A 27888-nucleotide genomic window follows, 5' to 3' on the forward strand; every position below is an offset into this window, starting at 1 on the left:
CTCAGCATCCTCGGGTAACATTTTGCTACTGATAAAGCAATCCCACTGTTGCCAAAATTATTGTTAGTTAATGGACAGACAGATGTACTTTGTACAGAGACATAAAACATTCAATGTTACATTTCCATTCAATATGTTTTTTTTTAATATAGTCAGAAAATAGGATCTAAATAAAATGTACAAAAACATAGGATATTGGGTTAAATGACTACCTTTGGTTTCGTACAATTCATAACCCATTGGAGAAGATATAAAACACAGGTACGTGAGGCACTGGTTCGTGATCTGGAAGACGACTTGAAAAAGAATGATCCAAAATGGCAGTAAGTTAGTCAGATGTAACTAAACATGAACGATAAAAGGTCTTTCATTGATCTATAGAGTTCTCCATCGGTTTCCTCTTCAACAATCATCACCACATTGATACTGCGTGTACAGTAGGCTTGACGATTCATTTTAAGGTACAGAAAGCCAACAGTATGCAAAACAGGAAGACAAAGAGAAATCTGTAGAGGATATCAGAAAAGTTTAGGAGGTGTAGGCCTATACATCACTACAGCCTGCAAGCCCATGATGGTGGAACCCAGTGTTGGGTAAAGACTATTACATGTCTTTACATTTCTCTTAAAGGGCAACTTCACCACTTTTCAACCAAATCAGTAAAAGTTTAAACATTTTAAAAACAGTGATTTTCGAACACTATGAGGTTCACAGTGGGGAGCAAGAATATACTCTCCCTTGGCCTAAAGACTCATTGCAGGTTTTGAAAATCACTTTTTTTCCATTAATCCTACACTGATGTCAGAGAAACATTTTTTAAATATTTTTAACCACAGATAATAGAAATGACACGTTTTCACATACGTAGACACTGGTTTGGTGCTGAAGATGAAGAATGAGGTTGAAAAATTCCCTTTTAATTCAAATAACCATGACAATCCTTCCATCTGACAGGTGTATCTGTCTGATTAAACAGCATGATCATTACACAGGTGCACCTTGTGCTGGGGTCAATAAAAGGCCACTTTAAAATGTGCAGATGTGTCACACAACACAATGCCACAGATGTCTCAAATTTTAATGGAGCGTGCAATTGGCATGCTGACAGCAGGAATGTCCACCAGAGAATTGAATGCTCATTTCTCTACCATAGGTGAGCATTTTCCCAATGAAGTCGGTTACAATGCCGAACTCCAGTCAGGTCAAGATCCTGTTGAGGACGACGAGCACGCAGATGAGCTTCCCTGAGACGGTTGACAGTTTGTGCGGAAATTTTATTATTTGGTTGTGCAAACGCAGAGGTTCATCAGCAGTCCGGGTGGCTGGTCCCAGACAATCCCGCAGTTGAAGGAGCCAGATGTGGAGGCATGGGCTGGCATGGTTACACGTTGTGAGGCCAGTTGGACGTACTGCCAAATTCTCTGAAACGACGTTGGAGGCGGCTTATGGTTTTCCCAACCAAATAATTACATTTCCGCATAAACTATCAGAAACCGTCTCATGGAAGCTCATCTGCGTGCTCATCATCCTCACCAAGGTCTTGACCCGATTGCAGTTTGGCATCGTAACCGACTTCAGTGAGAAAATGCTCACCTTTGATGACCACTGGCACTATGGAGAAGTGTGCTCTTCACAGATTAATCACGGTCTCAACTGTATTGGGCAGATGGCAGACAGCATATATGGTGTCGTGTGGGCGAGTGGTTTGCCGATGTCCACGTTGTGAACAGAGTGCCCCATGGTGGGGGTGGGGTTATGGTATGGGCAGGCATAAGCTACAGACAACAAACACAACTGCATTTTATCGATGGCAATTTGAATGCACAGTGGGAAGAGCTATAGGAGGACAGACTCATTGTAATGGCTCAAATGGAATGAATAGAAATGAGTCAAACATATGGTTTCCATATATTTGATGTTTGATACCATTCCATTTATTCCATTCCAGCCATTACAATGAGCCCATCTTCCTCCCACCAGCCTACACTGATGCACAAAGATACAGTGACGAGATCCTGAGGCCCATTGTCGTGCTATTCTGCCATCATCTCATGTTTCAGCATGATAATACACGACCACATGTCGCAAGGATCTGTACACAATTCCTGGAAGCTGAAAATGTCCCAGTTCTTTCATGGTCTGCATACTCACCAGACATGTCACTCATTGAGCATGTTTGGGATGCTCTGGATCGATGTGTACGACAGCGTGTTCCAGTTCCTACCAATATGCAGCAACTTCGTTCAGCCATTGAAGACGAGTGGGACAACATTCCACAGGCCACAATCAACAGCCTGATCAACTATGCGAAGAAGATGTGTTGTGCTGCACAAGGAAAATGTTGATCACACCTGATACTGACTGGTTTTCTGATCCACAACCCTACCTTTCTTTTAAGGTATCTGTAACCAACCGATGCATATCTGTATTCCCAGTCATGTAAAATCTATAGATTAGGGCCTAATTTATATTTTTGTTCAGCGTAATTGAATAAAATGCACTGCTCTACCAAATGCAACAGAACACATTCATACATGGCTGGAGTTATAATTTGTATCACCAATACATTGACCATATGGATATATTGTATATGAATCTTGCCTACATCACAGCTGGCCCTTTTGAAAACAGAGGAATGACATTTGATATGTATCCTTGATGCTAAACAAGGAAAAGTCCATAAATATGACAATATGTGCCGTCACTAAACCACACGTGCTCAGGAACACAAAAAAGCATCCTGTTAGTCCACTCACTCATACATCACAGAGCCAGTCAGAAGCTGGTCTCATTCATAGGGGGTTTAGGACTGGTGGGGGGCACAGGGGAGGAGCTCTCTGGAGTGGCTGCTGCAGCCTCAGGGGGCGGGGCTTCTGTAGTAGGGGAGGTGTCAGCTCGATGAGGCGACACCATGGTCTGGGAGCGGGTTGGACTGACAATTGTAGCAGGGGCAGGGCTGGGTGAGGTGGGATGTGGCCGGCGCAGTGATGAAGATAAAGATGAGGCGGGAGAGGCTGCAGGGGTGATGGAGAAAGAGGCGGGGGTCCGTAGGCCCAGTCTAGCCTCCAACTCTGAGCATACGGCCAGGCTGCGCCGCGTGCCCCCCTCAGCCCCTCCTGCAGAGTCCGAGACCTTGGCAAGCTCCTGACAACGTTCCACGAAGCTGCCTCTGCGCAGAGACCCCATGCCACCGTCCCGGTCTCTGTCCTGGAGGGCGGTGCGGCCGGGCCGGGGGCTGCCGCTGCTGCTGAGGGAAGCCTGGCTCAGACCCAGGTGGTGGGGCTGGAGGCCCAACCCCACCATGGAGAGATTCATATCCCGGGGTTTGGTGAGGGGCACCGGAGGGGCCTGACGGGGCAGGCTACCAGAGAAGGGACCCAAGCTGCTCACACCTCCTCTGGCCCCGCGCTCCCTGGAGCTCTCACTCAGCTGGGACTGCAAACTGCAGAGAGAAGATAAACAGAGAGAATATGATCAGTGGCATGCAGATGGAAAAAATCTACCCGCCACAGATTTTTTTTACCAGCCAAAATTATTTTCGGCCATAATTACAACAACAAAAAACATGCTTTGTAATGTATTAGTAACAACTAATGTAGTATATTGCTCAATTTCATTTCCTTTTTTATTTTAACCAAAATATCAGATGAGACAAAATGTTCAGCTGCCCCTTTAAGGGTGGATGGTTACCGTGGTAACGGGGCTACTGGAGTCATGCCACGTGTGTCTGTAAGTTTTGGGATGTGACTAGTACAGCGTCTCTTCACTATCAGTTGAAGTAGCAGATTTTAACTAACACTGAAAAACAACTGTGCTTGTGAAGAAAACAATGTAAATACAAGGACAGAGTCTCACTTTGCTAACTTGAGTAAATTAGACCAACTTTTATGCTTGTGCCAGCGCCTCCAAAAATGAATCTATCAGCGCTTCACTCACAGTGCATTTGGTGGGTGGCGGGTGTTCATTTTATGCCCTGAATATGATGTAATCTTGCAAAAAAGGAGATCATCAGTGGGTTAACATATGAAGCTGTATGGGGACATGTAGCAGGTGCCAATGGTGGCTGGTGTACCTGGAGGTGGAGGCTCGGGGGGTGGAGGAGGAGTGGGTGAAGGAGGCAGCGGGACTCATGTCCGGCGTACGGGTCAGAGCCAGGTCACACTGGTCTAACAGCTCCAGGAGCTCCTCCTCTGTAGGGCCGCCCAGCGCTGAGGGACAACCAGACAGAGAACCCAATGTCTATGACACATCACTTAACAAAAAGCAAAAGTCAACACAAAAAGCCACACGGGTTGTCTTACCCCTGATGTCCACTTTCCCTGCGATCTCCATGGCGGTGGTCAGGTCCCACATCTGGATGCTACCGTTGGCGTGGCCACTGAAGAGGTAGCGGCGGGGACGTGAGCCGATGCGGCTGGACCCCTCGCACTCGTGCACCATGAAGGAGGTGATGGAGGTGCCGTCCACAGAGCGCACCTCACACACCCTCTTCCCATTGGACGAGAGGCGCACGTAGAGTTTGTCTGTGTCAGGGACGACCCTCTGGATAAATACCTGCTGGTCGTCTCTCTCGCCATACGGACCTGTTAGAGAGGAGCAACGCTCAGTACGGACCATTACAGTCCTTTCCCATTGCATCTCTAAAATGTTCACTTCTAATTAACATTTAAAACCAGTGTCCACTTTTGACCCTTGACATCGGTCTGCTCACCTATCTCAGTGCCGGCAGCACAGCCCCCGTGGCCGTCGATGTCCTCCAGGGAGAGGATCTTGAAGGAGGTGAGGGGGGTGGAGCCTGGCTGGGTGGAGATCATGCCCCTGAAGCGAGTCACCGTCCAGGTCCGCACGTGGTTGTTGTCTGCACACACTGACAACACGACAACAGGGTTAGCCCAAAAAATATCTGCATGACGGGCCCATCTTCTGCACCAAACTTGGATGACCAACGCTTGCTGCTTTGTCAGCAACGTCAATGTTTAACATAATTGGGAGTACCACAGGGTTCAATTCCGACTCTATTCTCTGTATATATATCAACGATGTCGCTCTTGCTGCGGGTGATTCCCTGATCCACCTCCACGCAGACAACACCATTCTATATACATCTGGCCCTTCTTTGAACACTGTGTTAACTAACCTCCAAACGAGCTTCAATGCCATACAACACGCCTTCCGTGGCCTCCAACTGCTCTTAAACGCTAGTAAAACCAAATGCATGCTTTTCAACCGTTCGCTGCCCGCACGACTAGCATCACTACTCTGGACGGTTCTGACCTAGAATACGTGGACAACTACAAATACCTAGGTGTCTGGCTAGACTGTAAACTCTCCTTCCAGACTCATATCAAACAACTCCAATCGGCTTTCTATTTCGCAACAAAGCCTCCTTCAATCACGCCGCCAAACTTACCCTAGTAAAACTGATTATCCGACCGATCCTCGACTTCGGCGAAGTCATCTACAAAATAGCTTCCAATACTCTACTCAGCAAATTGGATGTAGTCTATCACAGTGCCATCCGTTATGTTACCAAAGCGCCTTATACCACCCACCACTGCGACCTGTATGCTCTAGTCGGCTGGCCCTCAGTACATATTCGTCGCCAGCCCCACTGGCTCCAGGTCATCTATAAGTCTATGCTAGGTAAAGCTCTGCCTTATCTCAGCTCACTGGTCACGATAACAACACCCACCCGTAGCACGCACTCCAGCAGGTATATCTCACTGGTCATCCCCAAAGCCAACACATCCTTTGGCCGCCTTCCTTCCAGTTCCCTGCTGCCAGTGACTGGAACGAACTGCAAAAATCGCTGAAGCTGGAGACTTACATTTCCCTCATTAACTTTAAACATCAGCTATCTGAGCAGCTAACTGATCGCTGCAGCTGTACATAGTCCATCTGTAAATAGCCCACCCAATCTACCTACCTCATCCCCATATTGTTTATTTACTTTGCTGCTCTTTTGCACACCAGTATCACTACATACACACCATCATATGCTCATCATCATCTGCTCATCTATCACTCCAGGGTTAATCTGCTAAATTGTAATTACTTTGCTACTATGGCCTATTCATTGCCTTACCTCATGCCATTTGCACACACTGTATATAGACTTTCTTTTTTTTCTATTGTGTTATTGTGACTGTACGCTTGTTTATTCCATGTGTAACTTTGTGTTATTGTTTCTGTCGCACTGCTTTGCTTTATCTTGGCCAGGTCGCAGTTGTAAATGAGAACTTGTTCTCAACTAGCTTACCTGGTTAAATGAAGGTGAAATAAAATCAATTAAAAAAATTGCTGTGTCAGCCGATATCCAAAAATCAATCGATCAATCCTAATGAGAAATGTGGCTAAATTAATGAATGTGCATCATAAGTGGAGATGGTAGAATATACCGAAAAATGAACGATCATCCCTAGAACGTGGAGGCTCCCGGCCAACCATTCTCACCTGATATGAGGTGTTTCTCAGAGAGCATGATCTTGGTGACGGGGCTGCGGTGGACTGAGAAGGTCTGGAAGAGCTGGGGCCCAGAGCCCACGGTCTCTGGGTGCTGCACTATGACCCGCACCGTGCCCGAGCTGGTCCCGTAGGCGATCTCGATCCAGTTGCCGCTGTCGCCTGACGACACATTGGGGACTTTTATCCCATACACCATTTTAGCCTCAACGCATGCTGTGTTATGTACCGCGCATATCAAGAAATGGAAGTGGATAGTCAGCCGGCAGACCCAAAAGGTTAAGGTGAGGCATTAGGATCAAAATGTATTTAAGTTAGGGTTCATGTTAGGGAAACGAGGTTAGGTTAAAGGTCAAGATTAGTTTAAAGGTCAGGCAAAGAGTTAGCAAAATGCCACCAGGAATCATTCAAAATCTGCCAGCTGCCTATACAATTATACTGCCTATAAAATGACCATTGCTGACCATAAATGGCATACAAGTTTTTCAGAAAAAGATTGTTTAGCACCATGCATCTATTAAGATTGAATTTCCCATAACCACGACTGACTAATTGATACTTGTTAATCCTTAAAAAAAAAAAATGCAGAAAAAGCTATTCATTTCAGTGAAGTACAAAATCGAAACAGGCAGACATACTTGTTTTGGGCGTGAGGTAGACACTGAGAGCAGTGATGGCGTCCTCCGTGGGGTCACGGTACAACTCTGTCACTAGGAGGTCATTGTCCTTCATCCTCAATGGAAACTTCTGAACATCTGTTGACAAGATCACGTCAATGAGAGGTCTATACTTTACACACCTTGTGACTGCATTCTTCTATACGGAAAAACTATTTGAATAGTTTTCCATTATTGCGTCATAGGTAGAAAAGATGACTTCCCTTACCTATATAATATATGGACCCATTGTTACAACCTAGAATCAGGAAGGAACCGGCAGTATCATAGCTATTAATGGGAACCACATCTTGATTCTGAGAACGGAAAGACAAAAGGAAAACATGAACAACTGATGTACAATACACATACAATATATCCCATTTAGCCAACGCAACATTTTAGATATGGGTGGCCCCGGGAATCGAACCAACAATCCTGGCGTTGCAAGGACCATACAGGACCACATATATTATTACTACACATAATGTGATGTGTTCTGTTAACGTGACATTCTTACAGAATGTTTGGACACAACTTTACCTGCCAATGTTTGGTCACAGCATTCCATACTCCCACTTTCCCTGTGTGGCTGGTGGCAATCAGCTGGTTCGCCACGAAGAAGAGAGCCTCTACGGGGACATTCAGACTGAACACACCTGGAGGGAAGCAGGTACAATGAAGACCTATTAGCACGGCCCTTACATAAGCACCCAGAACAACCTAGAAAAGTGGTCTCTTAAAATACTAAAAGTCAACAAACATCTTGAGTGATTAAAAACTATATCATAGCTATAATATTTGTTTTAACACCTCCGCTTTATTTTTAGAGTTGTGAGTACATTCGTGTGCAGACTGACCTATCTCGTTGCCATTGCCGTCGGGACAGATAGTCCAGAGGATGATCTCTGTGCCCGAGGCCACGGCCACCATCTTGTCGTTGTCTCCCAGAGAGCCGCCCATCACCTTGGCGTTGAGCGCCACCCTGTCAATCACCCAGTCCAGACGGGGACTGGTGAACACCTGCTGCCAGCCCGTAGACTCCTTCACTCTGATGGACAGCACAGTTAACACCCTCAACGGTCCTTACCAAAAATACTGATTCATATGACACTCCGATATCGTACATGGAAGTCTTGTGTTCTTACCGGTAGCAAACAACAAACTGGGCATAAGCCACAGCGATCCAGTTGTGGTGGCCACAGATGATGCGGACCATGCCTGGGTCTGCAAGCTGAGCTGTGTCAGAAGGTAAAAAGTAACAGGTGTGGGGGAATGTGAACCCTCCTTTTGATAATATTCCCTTAACAAAGAATGGCTCCAGGTTAGAGCTTTTACTTTCAATACCGCGCAACCAGACAAGACAATACTGACGCTAAATACAATGTAAAAACACTGGCCTGAAAGATCGTCAAGGACCACGGACGGTTCACTCTAAACCCTAGCTGTCTCCCTGCACAGACCTGCACCTTAGAGACTGTTTGCACTGACTCCCCACACATCCAGCCCCTTACACAAACTTACAAACACAGTCCTGCACCAGTCAGTTTTTTGGAGCCACACTCGCTCCACGCCAGCCCCACCCAATATCTGACATCAGGACAGATTTATCTCCGATTAAGAGAACTGATCATTGAAACGACATCAATTTATTTGATTGTTTTTATAACTCCAGAGTAATCGGCTATTAGGCCATTCCCCTTCCCTGCATGAATGAGTTTGTCTGCATCTCTACTCAACATTTGGATAAAAGGAAACCATGCCATGAATTAAGAATGATAGTCTATCTTCTTATTTTCAAAGCAACACTGACAACTCAAATTACTTTGAAAAAGAGCCTTCTAATTCCCAAATGAAAGCCTATAGCCAACATAACAAAATTCCCTGACATTCAATATGGTTTAGATAAACAATTCCCAGAATTGAATAGGCTACAGGCTGCAAAAATTGCTTGTATTCATTTAGTAGGCCATTGGCTACTCAAACATTTACCAGCTGCATAGGTTTTAAACTTTATATGGCCTGCATATGGTCTAAATGAACGATAGCCTGAATTAATGTAGCCTAATAATTAACTCCTCCGTTCCAAAAATACTGAATCTTAGGAGTAGATTACTAGAGGAAGATGGGTTTTCTTTTTACTAAATGGCTTGGTAAGTCATGGTATTTAACCAACTTTAAAGTTATTTTTTGAGAGTGGTGTGCGCGCAGGCAGCTCGAGATTATTTGATTAACAGCTGTCGAGTGATGGACTTTAGTCCCGCTTCATTTGCGTCATTCCTTCACAGACAAGTAAAATACCCGTTCAGCGGTGCTTCGAAAACTATCTCCAGAGAACGTTTCGTGTCGGCATTTAAAAAGTCGTAGCGTACCCAGACAAACAAACATGCAGAGTTGCCAACTAATCTTCAGGGTAACTTGCTAGAGGCAGGTTGATTTGTTGCTAAAAGTTGCTAAATGACGTTGTGATGTCATTGCGTGATAACGTAAAACAGCGTCATTACGTAGAATACACAATAACGTTAATCAAATTGACTGGCCATCTCGGCAAAAATTATGATTTGACATTTGTTCAGGTACAGACTCCCACTCTTTTCTGTACAATTTTGATTGAGACATGTTGATTGATGTTGTAAGTTCTGTTCAAGATCAAACATTTGTGACCAACTATATTCATTGGGTTTGGCTTGTCGAACCGGTACTGCTGCTGCAGTCAGCCAACAATGATTTGCTATTTGCTGAAGTTGCTGTTGGCCTGCTGCTCAGTGTTGCCAACTAATTTTCAGGGGAAGTTGCTAGAGGCAGGTCGATTTGTTGCTAAAAGTTGCTAACGTCATTACGTAAAACTGCATTATTATGTAGAATACACAATAGCCATCTCGGCGAAAAATATGATTTGACATTTGTTAGTTTAGATTTGTTTATCATATTTTTATTTGTAAAAGTAATAAACAACACATTTTATGATATTAGATATTTTAAACAACACATTGAATTATTAAACAATTACACATTATTGAACAATTACATTTTATTTATTTTCTTCTCAACTAGTAAACCTACACATTCTAAACAATTATAGTTTTAAGCAGTGTATTGGTAGTTAACACGCTACCTAACTGATCAACAATTATAGGTACAAGCAAATAACAAGGTATATATGCTATCTTATTGAACAAGCAACTTAACTCAAATAATGATGTGTGCGCTAGGCATCTCTCTCCAGGTTGTTGTGCTGCTTGGCTGGCTAGCTGCTCAATGGTTTCCTCCAGATATTGCCACTGTTCTCGCACACACTGCGGTACACACTGCCACCATCAGCTGTGTGTCTCCGCCAGTTCCAGAAAGTCCACTCCTTGCACACGTACTGTAAATATGATGAATCATAGATTGGCAAGGAAATCCTCTTCATCTTCACAGTCCAACTGCATTATCACGGTGCTGGAACCAGCAGTAGAGGATGGAGTGGCCTTAAAGCTGTATGCTGCTGTGGTGCCAAACTGCTGCAGAACTTCACTTGGTAGTTTATGCTGGTAACAGGTATCACCAGCCAGCTTCAGTTGAGAGTGTGCAGTGACATTCTATTTCTTAACTTTGACTTGACCACACGCATTTGGCTGAACAGCCGTTCAACCTCCGCATTTGAGTGTAGCAAGGAGAGGGCAGCGAGTGCAGCTTTGCACAGTTCTTCAAATGGATTTGACCCGGAATAGTCTGTGTAGTTATTGACTTCACTCCAAAACTCGACTGTATTTTCAGTTGAGTCTCACCTAAACAGATGGATGTTTCTCCATTTGGAAACAATTTTATCAATTGTTTGGGGCTGGTATTCCAGTAGCTCAGCTACTTTAATAATTTCAGTGGTGCCTTTATTATGCTTTAGCGTTTCCTTAACACTGAACAAGGCCATGTTTCGCAAGGCTTCAAGGTTGTCTGGGAGCCTTGCTTGCCTTCAGAGCCTTGTCTCCGAATGACCTTCTTGTCCTCTGGCGCAAGACTGAGTTGGTACACCGTGCTCTCGAAAAAGGTACCCAAGGTATGGTGATGGACTGAGATGTCCATCAATGGCATCCTTCAGGACATCAATTTTTGCCATAGAGTTGACTACTCTGCTGCAAATTGATGTTAAGAGGTGTACCAGATTGTCCAAAAGCTTGACAGGATCTGTTTGCTCTCCCTCAAATGACTTCACTGCAACTTGTACGTCGGACAGGATTGATTTCAAGAATGTCAGGTAGACATAGTTGGTCTTGTCCATGTACATGGCGTGGAGCACATCCGCCATGTAGCAACGCTCACTGGCCTTGGTCACCTCAAAGTGGAGTTTCAGTTCTTCCCACTGGCTCGATATATATGACCGGAGGCTCAAATCGATAGCCAACGTGTGGCACACACTTTGGTGATCTGCAGGGGTTTCTGGCCACAATTAATGGTGGCATACACTGCTTTGTACGCCTCGTGCCGTTTTGGGGAAATCGAAAACCAGTTGTAGGTTTCCCTGATTAAGTACTCAACACTCCTAGGGATGGTTTCTTTAGATGCTGCACTGTCAGCCAATTGTAAAGAATGGCACACACAGCGGATGAGTACCAAATTGGGCAATGCACATTCTTCCTTTAAAATCATGTGCACCCCATTGGGCACCCCAGTCATCACGGACGCATTATCAGTGCCAATACCCTGAAGATTCTCTTTTTTAAGGTTACACTTCAAGAAACTCAACTACCGCCTTTGCTATTGATCTGGCATCACCCCCCTCCAATTCAACCAGCCCAAGAAATGTGGACACAACGGTTCTTTTTTTAGCACTGAAATACCGAATCACCACACCCAGGTATTTCGAGACACTGACATCAGTGGACTCATCCAAAAGGAGACTGAACTTCTCATCCCCCACATCTGATGTTACCCTTGGTGCGGTGCATTTGGAAGTTTGTTGCTGCCACAGAATCTGAAAAGGCAGCTTTGCAAGCCATACCTAAATGGTCGCATGCTAGCAGCGAACAATGCTCCGCAATGGCCATTGCCATAGTAGCTTCTGCGCTTTTGCAGTTATCCACTTTCTTAACCAACTGTGGTAATGTAGACTGCGTTGTGGGGTTGTACGGTTTTGATTTATTAATATGCTTTGCTGTAGCACAATGTTTTTTGATGTCATACATTTTTGCAAGCATATCAGATTTGCAGTACGCACAGTATGCCCGACAATCATCCCCAATTACTGGCTTCAGCCACCCTTTAAATTCAGGTACAGACTCCCACTCTTTTCTGTACTTCTGGCTGTACAATTTTGATTGAGACATGTTGATTGATGTTGTAAGTTCTGTTCAAGATCAAACATTTGTGACCAACTATATTCATTGGGTTTGTCTCGTCGAACGCATACTACTGCTGCTGCAGTCAGCCAACAATGACTTGCAATTTGCTGAAAGTGCTGCTGGCCTGCTGCTGCCTGTGCACGAGCTGAGCGCCTGCTGCTGACGTCACTCACAATGCCCTTTTGCAGCCAGGCACGTGTGTTGTGACTGAGTGTGTGACAGAGAAAATCGTTTTTGTGTCATTTAGAGGGAAAATGCGTGCATTTTAGTGTTTGAGTCACTTTTCAAAAGTTGCTAAAAGTTCCAAATACATTTTTAAAAGTAGCTAAATTTGTTGCTAGGTGCTGATTGAAAAACAAGTAGGGTAGTCTGAAAAGTTGCTAAATCTAGCAACAAAATTGCTAAATTGGTATCACTGCAAACATGCCGTAGCCCAGGCGCTTTCAAGGGTATATGACTGCGGTAGATAAAACTACATTGCCCAGCTCTTGCGGTCATAAATACGTAATAGGACCATTATTCTGCATTGTGAATTGACGTGGAATTTTATGACTTTTTCTTATCGTTTTAACGGTAAGAAACGTTAAGCGATAGATTCCATTTGTCACATGCATTCTACCTCTTCAATTGCTTGTTATTTTTTACTTGACTTTCATTGTTATTATTGATATTGGTTGTACTGCACTGTTGAGGGAACTACCACATAAGCATTTTGCTGCACATTTTCAACATCAAATTTTACGAGTCACACACATATTTAACCTGTTGGGTCTAGGGGGCAGCATTTGCACGTCTGGATAAAAAAAATGTACCCGATTTAATCTGGTTACTAATCCTACCCAGTAACTAGAATATGCATATACTTATTATATATGGATAGAAAACACTCTAAAGTTTCCAAAACTGTTTGAATGGTGTCTGTGAGTATAACAGAACTCATTTGGCAGGCAAAACCCTGAGACATTTTCTGACAGGAAGTGGATACCTGATGTGTTGTATTGACTTTAAACCTATCCCATTGAAAAACACAGGGGTTTAGGAATATTTTGGCACTTCCTATTGCTTCCACTAGATGTCACCAGCCTTTACAAAGTGTTTTGAGTCTTCTGGAGGGAGATCTGACCGAACAAGAGCCATGGAACGATGATGTCCCATTAGACACCTGGCGCGCGAGTTCATGTTGGGTACCCTCGTTCCAATACGTTATAAAAGAGTATGCATTCGTCCACCTTGAATATTATTCATGTTCTGGTTAAAAAAGGCCCTAATGATTTATGCTATACAACGTTTGACATGTTTGAACGAACGGAAATATATTTTTTCCCCTCGTTCATGACGAGAAGTCCGGCTGGCTTACATCATGTGCTAACGAGACGGAGATTTTTGGACATAAATGATGAGCTTTTTTGAACAAAACTACATTCGTTATGGACCTGTGATACCTGGAAGTGACATCTGATGAAGAGAATCAAAGGTAATGGATTATTTACATAGTATTTTCGATTTTAGATCTCCCCAACATGACGTCTAGTCTGTATCGCAACGCGTATTTTTCTGGGCGCAGTGCTCAGATTATTGCAAAGTGTGATTTCCCAGTAAGGTTATTTTTAAATCTGGCAAGTTGATTGCGTTCAAGAGATGTAAATCTATAATTCTTTAAATGACAATATAATATTTTACCAATGTTTTCTAATTTTAATTATTTAATTTGTTACGCTGACTTGACTGCCGGTTATTGGAGGGAAACGATTTCCTCAACATCAATGCCATAGTAAAACGCTGTTTTTGGATATAAATATGAACTTGATAGAACTAAAAATGCATGCATTGTCTAACATAATGTCCTAGGAGTGTCATCTGATGGAGATTGTAAAAGGTTAGTGCATCATTTTAGCTGGTTTTATGGTTTTGGTGACCCTGTCTTTGACTTGACAAAACATTACACACAACTCTTGTAAATGTACTGTCCTAACATACTCTAAATTTATGCTTTCGCCGTAAAACCTTTTTGAAATCGTAAAACGTGGTTAGATTAAGGAGATGTTTATCTTTCAAATGGTGTAAAATAGTTGTATTTTAGAAAAATTTGAATTTTGACATTTATTTGGATTCAAATTTGCCGCTCTTGAAATGCACCTGCTGTTGATGGAGTGCACCACGGGTGGCACGCTAGCGTCCCACCTAGCCCCAAGAGGTTAACAGATGTTATTGCGGCGTGTAGCGAAATGCTTGTAAAATGTGTATGTTAAATGGGCATGTTAAATGTGTATGTGATTCCAAGGCCTTACCACCACTTATCCTCTCCTCCATCGTTGCTTTACCCAGTATGCCCGCGTTGCCTAGGTTGGGTGGCATAGTGTTGCTGCGTCTCACTGGAGCTCTCTCCATGGGCAGGGCACGCCCACCCATATACTGAGGCCCCGCCACACTATGACGGTTCCGCCGCTTCGCCGGGTACACTGGTCCAGAAGAAGAGATGATCAGGAAATCAAACTTAACACACACCTTGCCTGCCCTTGAAGTGAAGTCAAATCTAGAGTAGATCTGCCTACCTGGAGGTGGGAGATAGCCATTGAAGAGCACGTTTCCACAGGAGGATCGGTCCAGCTCGTCACAAAGCTGCAGCTTACGCACTGAGGAAGAGAAAAAAAGTAACCAAGGTGGAGACACTAACACACACAAACAAAGACAGCCTCTCATTCACAGCTGTATTTGACTAGCTACTGGCCACTTTCTTACCCAACGGAGTGATTCCATAGAACTCAGCTTCATGCATGAGCAGGTGCACATTTATGGACCTAAAAAGAAAGGTTAAGAAATCTCATTTGGAAAACAACTTACCATCAAGGCTGAATATATATTTTACTTATTAAATGTAAACAAATGTAACCAAAGGAATCAGCACCTGGGAAACAACTCTTTGGTGCGCAGGAAGTTCAGTATGGGAGTAAAGAGAGATGGGTCCCGATCTATGAAGATCTGTGGGAGATAAAGGTCAGCAGTACATTACAAATGTGTTATATGTAGGCCTAAGTGGTTGCCAAATTCAAATAGGTTTATATATACACACACAACCTAGGTTTTTCCCCATCTATTTTAGACAACGTACCGCTCCAGTTTCATCCTTCAAGGTTGAGATCCTCCCACTTAGAAGACTGGCAGAGACAACATAACTCACTCGTTAGCGTCACTAAGTAAGGTCTACAGCAAATGACCATATGCCATCACTATGTCCGGGTAATGAATGAGTTGGAGTGAGTCATTATGAAGACACTTGTGACTTTAATAAAGGCATTGGTCTGTCTCAAAATAAATAGATAGCTACATACCTTGAGAAAAAGGAGTCTGGGACCCATGTCAATGTCTGTTTGGAGGTGCTGAACCTGAAACAACATGATCACTCAAATGAGCATAGTTTGATAATGTTCAAAAATATTAAGACGTTAGCAAGCGAACATTACCTTAGCTAGCTAGCGTTGCACGTTCCAGCTGCACTGTGAAGTCAGTAGCTAACGTTACTGTCAGAGAGATCGTTAAGCTGAAAAATATTTAACTATCAGTAGTTAGTTTGCTAACTTAGGACAATGTTACTAGCTCGCTATCTAGTTAGCTAGCCAGCCAGTCAGCAACTTTTAGATAGCTAACGTTAGTTAGCATCCACCCACCAACAATAGCTTGCTGTCGGTAACTTAGCTAGCTAGTCAAAGTAATTCCAGTCCTCACCTTTTTCCTCCAACGTTTAAATTGATAATGTCTCCGGTCCTTGCCATATTAGCCATATTTTAAAATGTGTGAATGTTCATGCCTTGCCCACGAAGTAAATAATTGAGTTAATCCATCACAATACGTATTTAGACAACGACAACGTTAGCCACATAATTGTTTCTGCTGCAACTTCCTGAAAGCAGAACCTCTTTCTGTGGTGTCTGACAGTCTACAACCAAATTGTCATCGCCACGGCGCCATCAGGTGTTCTGGAGTGCAAAGTACAGGCGCAGTTTACCCAATCACTGTTTTTGCAATATATTTACATGTATTTATTTTTTACTTAACTAGGCAAGTCAGTTAAGAACAAATTCGTATTTACAATGACAGCCTAGGAACAGTGGGTTAACTGCCTTGTTCAGGGGCAGAACAACAGATTTGTACCTTGTCAGCTCAGGGATTTGATCTAGTAACCTTTTGGTTGCTGACCCAAAGCTCAAACCACTAAGCTACCTGCCACCCAGTAGGCTACAATCAATGTTTGACATAATGCATATGATCTGGTCAGTATATACACTACATGACCAAAAGTATGTGGACACCTGCTTGTCGAACATCACCTGAGCCACAGTCTTCCCTGTGGCTCAGTTGGTAGAGCATGGTGTTTGCAATGCCAGCATGGTGTGTGCAACGCCAGGGTTGTGGGTTCGATTCCCATGGGGGGGCCAGTACCCAAAAAAAAAATGCATGAAATAAAATGTATGATATGTATGAAATGTATGCATTCACTACTGTAAGTCGCTCTGGATAAGAACATCTGCTAATGACGTAAATGTAAATCTCATTCCAAAATCAAAGGCAATAATATGGAGTTTGACTAGCTAGCTAAGTTACCGACAGCTGCTATAACAGCCTCCACTCTTCTGGTAAGGCTTTCCACTAAATGTCGGAACATATCTGTGGGGACTTGCTCCCATTCAGCCACAAAAGCACTAGTGGATGTAGGGCACTGATCTGGGCAATTGATCCCAAAGGTGTTCGATGGGGTTGAGGTCAGGGCTCTGTGCAGGCCAGTCAATTTCTTCCACACCGATCTCGACAAACCATTTCTGTATGCACCTCGCTTTGTGCATGGGGGCATTATTATGCTGAAACAGCAAAGGGCCTTCCCCAAACTGTTGCCACAAAGCTGGAAGCACAGAATCGCCTAGAATGTCATTGTATGCTGTAGCGCTAAGAGTTCCCTTCACTGGAATTAAGGGGCCTAGCCCAAACCATGAAAAAGAGTCCCAGACCATTATTCCTCCTCCACCAAACTTTACAGTTGGCACTATGCATTCGGGCAGGTAGCATTCTCCTGGCATCCGCCAAACCCAGATTTTTCCGTTGGACTGCCAGATGGTGGAGTGTAATTCATCACTCCAGAGAACGCGTTTCCATTTCTCCAGAGTTCAATGGCAGTGAGCTTTACACCACTCCAGCCGATGTTTGGCATTGCGAATGGTGATCTTAGGCTTGTGTGCGACTACTCAGCCATGGAAACCCATTTCATGAAGCTCCCGATGAACAGGTCTTGTGCTGACGTTGGAACTTGGCAGAGAGTGTTGCAACCGAGGACAGATGATTTTTATGCGGTTCAGCAGTCAGCATTCCCATTCTGGGAGCTTGTGTGGCCTACCACTTCGCGGCTCCAGTGTTGCTCCTAGATATTTACACTTCACAATAATAGCACTTACAGTTGACAGGGGCATCTCTAGCTGGGAAGAAATTTGACGAACTGACTTGTTGGAAAGGTGGCATCCTATGACGGTGCCACGTTGAAAGTCACTGAGCTCTTCAGTAAGGCCCTTCTACTGCCAATGTTTGTCTATGGAGATTGTATGGCTGTATGCTTAATTTTATACACCTGTCAGGAACAGGTGGGGCTGAAATAGCCAAATCCACAAATTTGAAGGGGTATTCACATATTTTTGTATATATAGTGTATCTACTCAGGGTGGAGGTGACTGTGACATACAGACAGACAGAAAGTAGAAACAGAAAGTTCCCCTCACAACTGGGCTCCAAGCTGCTAGGCACATTGTACAGCATGCCTGTAAACCATTATCACAATGAATCAAAGCCTTATTCATTCAATACATGTAAAACTGCATGAACAGATAAGATGTTTGAAAGTCTGTAGTTGTTAGCTTCAATAATATTATGTGGACTTGCTGCTATTTTGTCCCTAGCTGTAGTAGCAGTGATACATAAATGTATGTTTTTATGCATGAGCAGTGATAATACTAAAACAATTATCAAATACAGTAAATACTTTACACCTTATTCTAATTATGCAAAGAAGAGTGAACGTAACTAGAATTAGTATTGGTCCAACATGGCCCTTTGGCCTGCATATATTTGTAGAACCAATTGACAAGACGTTGGCATTGAACTGCACATGCAAACAAAATTAACAACACAGTGTTTTTTTCAATATCACAATTTGTATTTATCAATTCAAAGAAACAACTGTACACAGTCAATGGTTTTAAGTTGGATCTGTTTTATACATTATTATTCATTCATTCACCTTTTCCATGTACGTAAGTGTGTCACCCCATTATTGTACAGTGATTGTATAGCGACGGGATGAGACTTCAAAACATGCAGAGCAGTATCATAATAGCGACTATGTAATTCATGCAACTTCTGTGTCCTGATATTGTGATGTTTTCCATTGATGTTGTACAAATGAACCATTTGCCCCATGGATATTTCAATTTGTTGAAACCCCCCCCCAAAAAAACATTTTCTCCCTTTCACAGCAAAAAAAAACTAAACATGTAATTCTTTCTTTACAGAAAATACTTTACAATATGTAATTTCTTACAGGTCATCAAGCTGTTGAACTTTGCAAAACATCCATTCAGTAGTTCCCTAAAAACAGTGGTGCTCTAGGGTCAAAGGTCAGGAAATGAACAGTAGGTGTTGAGCATTGACTTTGTCAACAAATAACAATGGAACATCCTGGATAAAAAGAGCAACGTAATCATTATTCCCTGAAATGAAGAAAAAAAATATGTATTCTAGAAAATACGGATTTGTGTTTGTAATGGCATTAGACGATTGATTTGTAACGGTTGCGGTGTGAATGCTTTCATGAAGGAAGCACTCCAGGACTTAACGCACATCACACATTACAGATGCCCAGTTACGCAATGTTCTGACATAACTGAAACATGACTGCACAGCTAATACAGAAGCATTGTATCAATAATGGGATTCCTCTCACAAGTCTCCCTATGACATGTTAATGCTTGTGTGTATCAACTGTAGGTTATAAAATTGTGCTTTCTAGTCATTAACAACATCCAGCTGTTTTGTCATTTGAAAGTCTATAAGCTCAAATTGCGCTCTGTGCAACAGAAAAGTACAGGATAACATGGATCGGGCCCTTGGCCATGACAACAGACGTGCTGGCCCACATTTGGAAAATGACTACTGGTAATTTATCCAGATAGCATGAAGAATTGTATAGGCATGTTTGGTTTTAGGATGTGATAGCTTTTCGAAACTCGTACTTCATGCACTGTCGCTGGAATTACAGCTGTTAGTAAAGTGTAACAAGCAAGACAAGCATGAAAAACTGCAATGTGAAATGTCATATCATGGTTGAACATGATACTCTCATACATTTCAGGCTTGTGTACTTAATGTTCATTCATGAAGATAATTCAAACCTCATTCTCCTGTAATCAAATAAACACATTTCCCTCTCGGACCCTTAAGCACCACTGCTCCTCAAGCAATAGCACTGTGCAATGGGGGAGCGTTTTAGTGCAAAGGAAACGTTGCATATAAATTCTCTTTTCGCATCAACAATAAGTTCCTGGCAACCTCCCTAAGCCACCATAATACTTTGACTGCATACCATCTGTTTAGAGTGAGACTATGGCATACAAATAGGATATCTGTGACAGAAGTACACAGAGATTGCAATGGTAAGCAACATTTCCAAACAAAGTTACCATTCAGAGACATCCAAATTATTGTTAAGACAATTACGTACATCAATTTGAAACCAACTCGTTTTTATTGAGCATATTGTTTTTGGAATGAGACATCCTCCATATGAGCTGCCCAGGCAAGATAAGTCTACTCTAAACAATAGATAGTAGTGAATACTGCACAGTGAAACTCCTGAATGCAAGAATTCAGCAGACTAGCAGTTTACTGCTAGTATCCTCCCACTACACTATGCTAATTGTACTGTATGCCACTCAGTAGTGTGTCATACGAGTCTCAAAATTCACCACAGAATCTCATAGATGTCCACAGTGCCCTATCTGAGTGTGTTCTATGTCATGTATTGTACTCTATTTCACATTCCATGTGATAGTTATGTTCATTCAAAAATAAGTTCTGTTGATCCTTGCCTTGTTGTGTCCAACACGGGTTATGGATTGCATTGATTTGGCATTCACGCCTATATAGATGCATAAAATGTGTTTAAAAAACAAGGTAGAAAAAGCAACTCAGGAAAGATTTCATGATATTTGCACTGTACTATCTCGTCGCCTTCACTCCTCACTTCTGTACAAATCTCTGATGTAAGGAACAGGCAAAGGATTTGTCCACTAGCTTCCATAATGGAAGACTTCCCGTTACCAAATATGGCTTTGCAGTGCTAAGACTAACAGATCATTTTGTTGTATGATGCATGGAGGGGAACAAAGTGAACATCGTTGCTCATAGCTACATACTGTGAGAGGAACATAGGATCGGACAGCTATGCAAAGCCTCTCAACAAGAGATTTATCCCAAGCAAGACATGCATGTGATTCATTCATCCAGAAGCTTTTGTTTACATCCATCTGACATCGACTTGCACTCCTGAGGCCTTGGAGTGACCAATCGGCACCGTATCACTTCTGTGTGGCCCCTGAACTTAGATCGTTGCTGTGTTCGCATCAACTCCTGTGGTTATTGGGGTTGTTAGAAGCCTGGCCTGTGGAACGGCAGTGCCTGGAAGACTGAGGGAGAACTGAGGACGCAGATGTGAACAAAAAAACCTGAGCTATGAAAACCCTGGGAGTGGTGAGCAGCTGAACAGACACACACACACATCCGCACACACATGCTCAGACACACACAACTTAATTTCTCTTTGACTGTCTATAAAAAGCATTGTGATATTTTCTGAATGGACAAAAATAATGTTGACTGGGTATGTGGAGTGCGATTACCACCATCTGATGGTCTTTGAGAAGAAAGGGGAAGGTTTGGTCTTGCAAGATGGCTTCCAGTCCTATCCCTCTGGTGCTGGGTGTCTATGGCTGCTGGGTCCCTGGGGGCCTCTCGGGGGCCCCAGATGAAGGCATAGCTGAGTATGGCCGTGGGGGCCAGCCCAGCCTCCGGGTAAAGGTTCCAGGTCATCCATTAAAAAGCCAGAACAACCTTTGTGAAGGCTGATGTTACCTGCCTCTTCTCTTTCTCCTCTGGCTCAATGTTGAATTGTACAAATTCAATTTGGATGAGTTTGATGATATTACAGTTTTGTACTGAAGAAAGTCAAAGTGAGAAAAGAGAGTCCAGAAAATAATGATGGCAGAGTGAACGAGCAGAAATACAAAAAAGGAAACAGAAAATAATTTCTCTCCAAAAAGAGGCCAGTTGTGAAAAACATTTAGGCATATTTCATTCTCTTTTGTTTGGGAGTATACAATTGGATGTTCTAGACATACAATACATAAATAGACAGACAAGAGTTACATACAGATACAGCTCATCTCTTACAAAAAATAAACGTAAAACGTTATGAGCTACTTTTTCATACTACCAGTGACAACCCTCTTGTTACATGAGTGTCCATCTCTCTCACACTGCTGCCCTGACTAGGAGGATCATCTGCTTTCTGCAGTGCACCAATGTCACCACCAGAGGGCAGAGGTGGAACGAGCCGGGCAATAAGTGTTAGTGACCAGGTCTGACACCCTCAGAGCAACAGAGATAAAGAGAGAGGGCAACGAGGAGGGGCACACTGATATTCGTGCTTCAAATCCCTCATGTCAGTTCACCAGGGTGATTTTCTTTTTCGACACTAAACAGAACTGAAGCAGATGGATGAGAGGAAAGGGATGGGTCTTGATTGGGAGTCTTTTATACCCCTCTCCCTTTTCCCCACCCACCGCACAACATCAAACTCATTTCTTCTTGCTGGACTTTTCTGAACGCTTGGTGTCCGATTTGGTCTCACCCTTATCCGACCTCTCAGAGCGCTCGGCTCTCTGCGGCCTTTCCCCCCGGTCAGACCTTTCTCCCCGTTCTGACTTGTTATCGGCCTTGCTGCCGTCGCGACGCGTGCCCTCGTCCGTAGATGAGGTAGTAGGCTGGGGTTGACCCCATTTGGCAATCTCCTCATGCTCTGCGATGCTCTTGTTGATGTTGGTGGTCCAGGCCTTTAGATCATCCTGTGACTCGGAGAGAGAAAGGGAGATGAGAGAGAGCATGGGACAGGACGAATGATAAAGAACAAGAAAGGGAAAGAGAGAGGGTGAGAAACAGAAAGAAAGTTATTTGGCACACGGACAAACATTGCAGAATCACATTGTTATTATATGACTGTATTTCCATGAAAGACCAGTCAACTTTTGAATGCCTTTTACCTCATCCTTTGCATGGAACAGAAATTCACTTCCGTCTTTCGTTCTGAAACAGAAGGGCAGAGAAGTTGAGGGTAACACACAAAATGTCTATCTATACGGTAGACAAGACAAACAACATGACCCTGATTGACAGTATGCCTAAAAGGCAGAGTACTAACTTAAGTGTAAAGACGTTTTTCTTCTTCTTGTATCCAAGGGTGACGTCGCAGTGGCAGTGGCCGAGGTTGAGCATGGGCTCGTTGTTGTAAGGTGTGGTGGTGTTCTTAGCGTCCTTATAGAAGCCTATCTCTCCTTTGTTCAGCACACAGTACAGGTTGACCCAGGATCTGCTGTAGGGGGGGGAAACGGGGCGCGTTCAGCAAAAACCAACTACAGGCTTAATGCCACCTAACCTCACTCACCTGGGGGCGTTCAAGATGACTGGCCGGAGTGGTCCGAGGGGGAACACACTGCCGAACAAACAATGAACCGCCGACCGTAGCGTGCATAGGTGCATACACGTGGCTTACCTTTGTGGAGAGGTAGGAAGAACAGCCAGCAGCAAGGAGCAACAGGAGAGAGAAAAAAACAGAGAATTTGGTTAAATGACAGTATTGGTATTAGTGAACATTCATCTCACCTCTTAAGATGATTGAGTGTAACAAACAAAAAGCTAGGCTTTACCTTGGCATGTACATAGCATTACATGTACATCAGAAACATTCATCCAATTGGTGAGTGAGCAGTGGGTCTCATTTGTGGGATGAGTCTGTTGCGTTGCGTGTCAGCCATGGCCTCCAGGGGGCAGTGCAGCAGTGAGAGGCGGACGGTTCAGTCTCCGGGGGCCAGAGACCCGTGGTAGGCCACCAAGCATGGCCGACTGAACGAAACGTCTCTCGGGAGGAAGCGGAGTGATGTGTGGGTCTCTGCAGGGACCTGTGCGGGTAGCATGGCTATGGCTGCATATCGTACCAGCTATGGGCCAGAACCAGCACCAGGTTCGACCTTAGGCCCAGCAACAACATCCATCAACCAGACCGCTCTCCGTCAGGGACCGTGTTGGTTAGGCACCATGCATGTTGCAAGCAGTGGAATGGCTGGTGGCTATCTCTTGGTTGAACTCTCATTCTGATACACTTCTGATCAGAGGCTAAACAGAGATCTGAAGTTTCAATAAAATGCTAGAAGAGCATATGTTAAAGCAAATAGCTATTTTCAAATAGGATGCTAGAACATATGTCAACCCAGAATTCTATTTTCAATAGGTTACAAGAACATATGTCAACTCGGGTCGTAAGCTCCAATAGGAATGTCTGAACATACAGTATGTCAGACCAGCGCTAAAGCACCAATAGGATGCTGGAGTATATGTCGACCGAGACCTACGGCACCAATCAGATGCTGGAACATATGTTAATGCCAGTGACATGCACCAATTGAACATTTCGTAGGTAAAGTCAGTTGTTTTGTTAGCTTAGCATGCTCATAGGATCATGCCTGGTTGTTTTGTCGGACTCCCCCATTAGGAACCTGGATGCCCACCTGTTAGAGCTCTTCCTCATGGTCTCGATGTCCAGCTTGCGGAAGAGGAAGCCCTCGTGGTGGGCTGTGTGGCTGGGCGGCTGGGGGACAGAGTGGCTCACGCCCTGAGCCACCCCTGGCTCCGGTGCCGAGCGCGACCGCCGGGTGGTGGCCTCTCCTGCAGATGGGTCCTTGGGCCGGGGTCTCCGCCGGGGCTTGGGGCGATCCCTTGCTCGCGGCCGGTCTGGACGTCCGGAAGACTTCTCTGGCACGCCGTTCGGCACTTTAAGGACCTCCCCTCGTGCCTGAGGAGAGAAGAGAGAAGGCAGAGCTCAGACTATAAATACAACATATAGCCGTTAAACACTCTCATTAAGAGTATGTATGTATAGATAACTCTATCTGTGTAATAAAGGCGGCATAGCTTGTGAACAGAAGACTCACCGTTGCTGCCTCTCTCTCTTTTAGCTGCTCCACTATATCAAACAAGGTCTGGCCGCCTGACTTTTTCTCCCTGTAATCAGCCAAGACAAAAAGTGATACACCTTTCTGCAAACAGCACTTAATGACGCCAAGGCGCAATGTAGTACTCACGTAGAACGTCTGTCTGACTGCTCCTTGGCTGTGTCGTGTTCACTGGACTCCTGTCTCTCCGTCCGGTGGCGGTCTTTCCTCCGGCCCTCGTGTCCGTGGCCCTCCTGCTCGCTGGACGTCTGCCTTTCCAGCTTTCTCTCTTTGCGCTCGGCCCGTTCCCGCCACACCTCCTGGGGCAGCTCATCCCGCCGCGCCTGGATCATCAGCGCCTCACTAGAGTGCTGGCGCTCCAGCCTGGCTTCCCTGTGACTGTCCCTACTGTCCCTACTGTCTCTGTCCCTGTCTCTCTGCTGGGGCTCCGACCGGCTGCTCCCCGCCCGGTGATCTCTGCTGCTGGGCTCACTGTTCAGCCTCTCCCTGCCCATCCCCTCCCTCCCCATCTCCTGGAGCACCACCTCGGCCATCACCGGCATCACCGGCGCTGGCTCCATTAACACAATATCTCTCTCCCTCTCTCTCTGCTCCCTCTCTCGCACCTCCTTCTCTCTCGCCTTCTCCAGCCTACAGGCCACCAGCATGGGCGTCACCATGTCGTCCATGTGTTTGATCTTAGGCTGCCGGAGGTACTGCGAGGCTTTCACCTCCACTGCGGCGGCTGCCCCAGTCACCAAGCTTGCAGCTATCCCTTTGGCCTCGACCGCGGGGGTGATCAATCCTGCTGCCAACCCTCTGGCTTCAGAGGCGGCAGTCCCAGATCCTGCTGCCACCCCTCGGACCTCCATGGCGGCGGTGGTCCCTAAATATGTTGCCTCCACAGCGGCTGTTCCCAGGCTGGCTGCCACCCCAACTACACCCCCAGCCACTCCCCCCATCATTGGGATGGCCCGGGCCTCCAGACTGCTGCGGTAGCCACTGGAGCCGTTCATGATGGGGGTGTAGTTGGCCACGGTGGAGCCCAGGCGGCGGGCCACGGAAGAGGGCGAGGGTTCCTGGGGGGGCCTCTCGGCTCTGGGCTCGGCCTGCTCGTAAAGGATCCGTCTCATCAGGGGGGAGCCCTGGCTCCGGGCAGGGGACGTCTCCTGGGGGTCCAGGAACACCTTACGACCCAGCAGGGGGGTGGGAGGGAGCTTACTCTGCTCCGCTTTCATCTTCTCCACCTGGAACCAAATCGAGGTTAACTAAACATCAGCACTTCATTGTAGAATCTCCTCTACAACAAAATTAAGCATAACGTAAACATGAAGCCATTTGACAAGTCACGTCAAACAACCTGTGCTCTACAACCTCTTGTAAGCAACCAGAAGAAAGACGGCATCAGCTAAGGGTAGTGTTAGTTAGCTAGGGACAGTAACGGACCGTGGTGAGGCGTCGTAGCGAGCTGAAGCGCTCCTCCCAGGTGGCGGCGGCCTTGCGGAAGGCCTCATGGCGGCGGATGAGCTGCTCCACCTCGTCCACGCTAGCGCCCAACTCCTTGCTGTTGATGAAGGGCTCCTGGGCTGTGAGCCAGGCCTCAGCCACCACCGCTTCCTGGGCAAACTGGTGCACCTCCAGCACTGAGGCAGAGGAGAAAGAGGAACTCAGTGTCTGAGAACAATGGGAATCAAATCTCACACACAGTGTTGCTCAGTTGTAGCTTACTGTGGTTCAAACTCTATTATGGAATGCCTTGGGATAATATCAATCAGAGACTCGAGGTGCCAGGTACTAGAGTAGTTACATTCAGGTAAAATCAGAGGGACTCACTGTGCTGCAGGACCTCCCAGTGTTTGTCCCATTTCTCAGACAGCTCATACTGCTTGGCCACCACCGTATCCAGCTTCTCCTTGATCTAAAAATACATAGCATTTCCATTGAATTTAATCTAAACTAGTGACTGTAAATGTAATCTAAACTACAGGACCATCCTCTATGTTCTCTGGCAGAACCCTGGCAACAGTGCTGTTACCTCCTCAGCAGCAGGGTTGCGCGCGGCCAGCAGCGTCTTGCCCATCTCGATGCACTGCAGCACACTCTTACTGCGCGCCTCCACCTCGCTCTTCAAGCTCTGGTGGTAGTTCATCAGTACCTCCACTGAGGACACATCCCTGAAAGGACCAGAGAGTCCAGAGCCCGTTATATCGCTGGAGGGAATGCTGACAGTGAAGGAGAAGAGCACAGGGTTACACACCATGGAAGACAAGGGCCAGGTCAGCCCCATATACACCACCAGGCAGCCATTTTGGAAATAACACTATACTAAAACTTGCTTACAGTGCATTGCTTGACATTTTTTCCTCTCTGTGTTTTCTGTGCTCTCTCTGCATCTCTTAGTAAAGCTCTCCATATTTGGCATTTCCGTAACATAATTGAGTTCTGTTTTGAATTATATTATGATAATGTCCTAAAATCAAAACAGGCCCCTGAACTTGCAGCTCAATCACATCTGATAGATCTGACAGGGGGATGACACAGAGCAGTATGAGATACACCATACATACAAACTGTAAATATAGATATTTAATTGAATGTTTACATAAAAAAAAGAAGCAATCCTCCAGTAAAGAGATACACAACTTCCTTTTGGATTCTAGCTGAAGTACATTATGCGTTTTTCAGCCTCTCCTAGGTGTTTAACTAAGGTTGCTAGGCCTATAGTATTTTCTTTTTTTCTCTTGCTCGCCTCACTTTAATAGAATGTGTATGGCCTAAACCATAAATATACAATTGTGGCCATGTCCACCGATATACCTTGGATTGTCCCCTGTGCCGATCTGAGAGATGATGCTGTCCATCCACATGATCTGGTCTCGCACCACCCCGAAGAACCGCAGCTTGTCTGTTGCCGTGGTAATCTGCACTCGGCACTCCTCGCAGGAAGTCAAGAGCTCCTTCCAGCAATGCATCACTTCCTGTTCCCGGCCGGCGATGGCCTCAGCCTTCTGCCCGGCGTAGATGGTCCGGAGCTGACCCGCACTCTCCTGGAGCTGTCTCACCTGGACACAGACAGACAGAGACGGGTGGTAAATGACATAGGAATAACTAAAAACACTGTAAAAGTTACTGTAGTAATGAGAAGAGAAATGTAAC

General features: G+C 44.9%; 2 protein-coding genes across 7 annotated transcripts in view; both read right to left on the reverse strand.

The window, feature by feature from the left end:
- Window positions 1-121: 121 nt before the first annotated feature.
- On the reverse strand, window positions 122-16361 carry LOC106580736 (SH3KBP1-binding protein 1). 3 transcript variants are annotated; one of them, XM_014162086.3, is made up of 17 exons: window positions 16160-16361; window positions 15766-15819; window positions 15546-15591; window positions 15342-15415; window positions 15176-15234; window positions 14989-15069; window positions 14725-14895; window positions 8267-8357; window positions 7979-8169; window positions 7662-7777; window positions 7348-7435; window positions 7101-7217; window positions 6454-6624; window positions 4712-4867; window positions 4302-4583; window positions 4073-4208; window positions 122-3442 (listed from the first exon to the last, which is right to left on the reverse strand). In XM_014162086.3, the coding sequence occupies exons 1-17, from the start codon at window positions 16213-16215 to the stop codon at window positions 2776-2778; spliced, it is 2556 nt and encodes an 851-aa protein (XP_014017561.1). In that variant the 5' UTR covers window positions 16216-16361; the 3' UTR covers window positions 122-2775. The 3 variants fall into 3 exon arrangements, with proteins under 3 accessions (XP_014017561.1, XP_014017560.1, XP_014017562.1); XM_014162085.3 differs by having other exon boundaries at window positions 6454-6642; XM_014162087.3 differs by lacking the exons at window positions 14725-14895; window positions 14989-15069; window positions 15176-15234; ... (2 more) ...; window positions 15766-15819; window positions 16160-16361 and adding an exon at window positions 9491-13331 and having other exon boundaries at window positions 6454-6642.
- Window positions 16362-18666: 2305 nt separating this feature from the next.
- Window positions 18667-27888, reverse strand: part of LOC106580737 (spectrin beta chain, non-erythrocytic 4) — a 63426-nt gene continuing 54204 nt past the window's right edge. For 2 of the 4 annotated variants that reach the window (XM_045703571.2, XM_082966490.1), the window contains 10 exons: window positions 27550-27794; window positions 26768-26954; window positions 26566-26650; window positions 26179-26375; window positions 24883-25979; window positions 24733-24802; window positions 24310-24593; window positions 22947-23114; window positions 22789-22831; window positions 18667-22599 (listed from right to left, as the gene is read on the reverse strand). In XM_045703571.2, coding sequence (XP_045559527.2) covers window positions 22327-22599; window positions 22789-22831; window positions 22947-23114; window positions 24310-24593; window positions 24733-24802; window positions 24883-25979; window positions 26179-26375; window positions 26566-26650; window positions 26768-26954; window positions 27550-27794 — 2649 coding nt within the window. In that variant the 3' untranslated portion in view covers window positions 18667-22326. The remainder of the gene's footprint in view (window positions 22600-22788; window positions 22832-22946; window positions 23115-24309; window positions 24594-24732; window positions 24803-24882; window positions 25980-26178; window positions 26376-26565; window positions 26651-26767; window positions 26955-27549; window positions 27795-27888) is intronic. The other 2 variants (XM_045703574.2, XM_082966489.1) reach the window with 2 other exon arrangements.

This window comes from Salmo salar, chromosome 20 (genome assembly GCF_965601325.2).
Source record: "Salmo salar chromosome 20, fSalSal1, whole genome shotgun sequence".
NCBI lineage: Eukaryota > Metazoa > Chordata > Actinopteri > Salmoniformes > Salmonidae > Salmo > Salmo salar.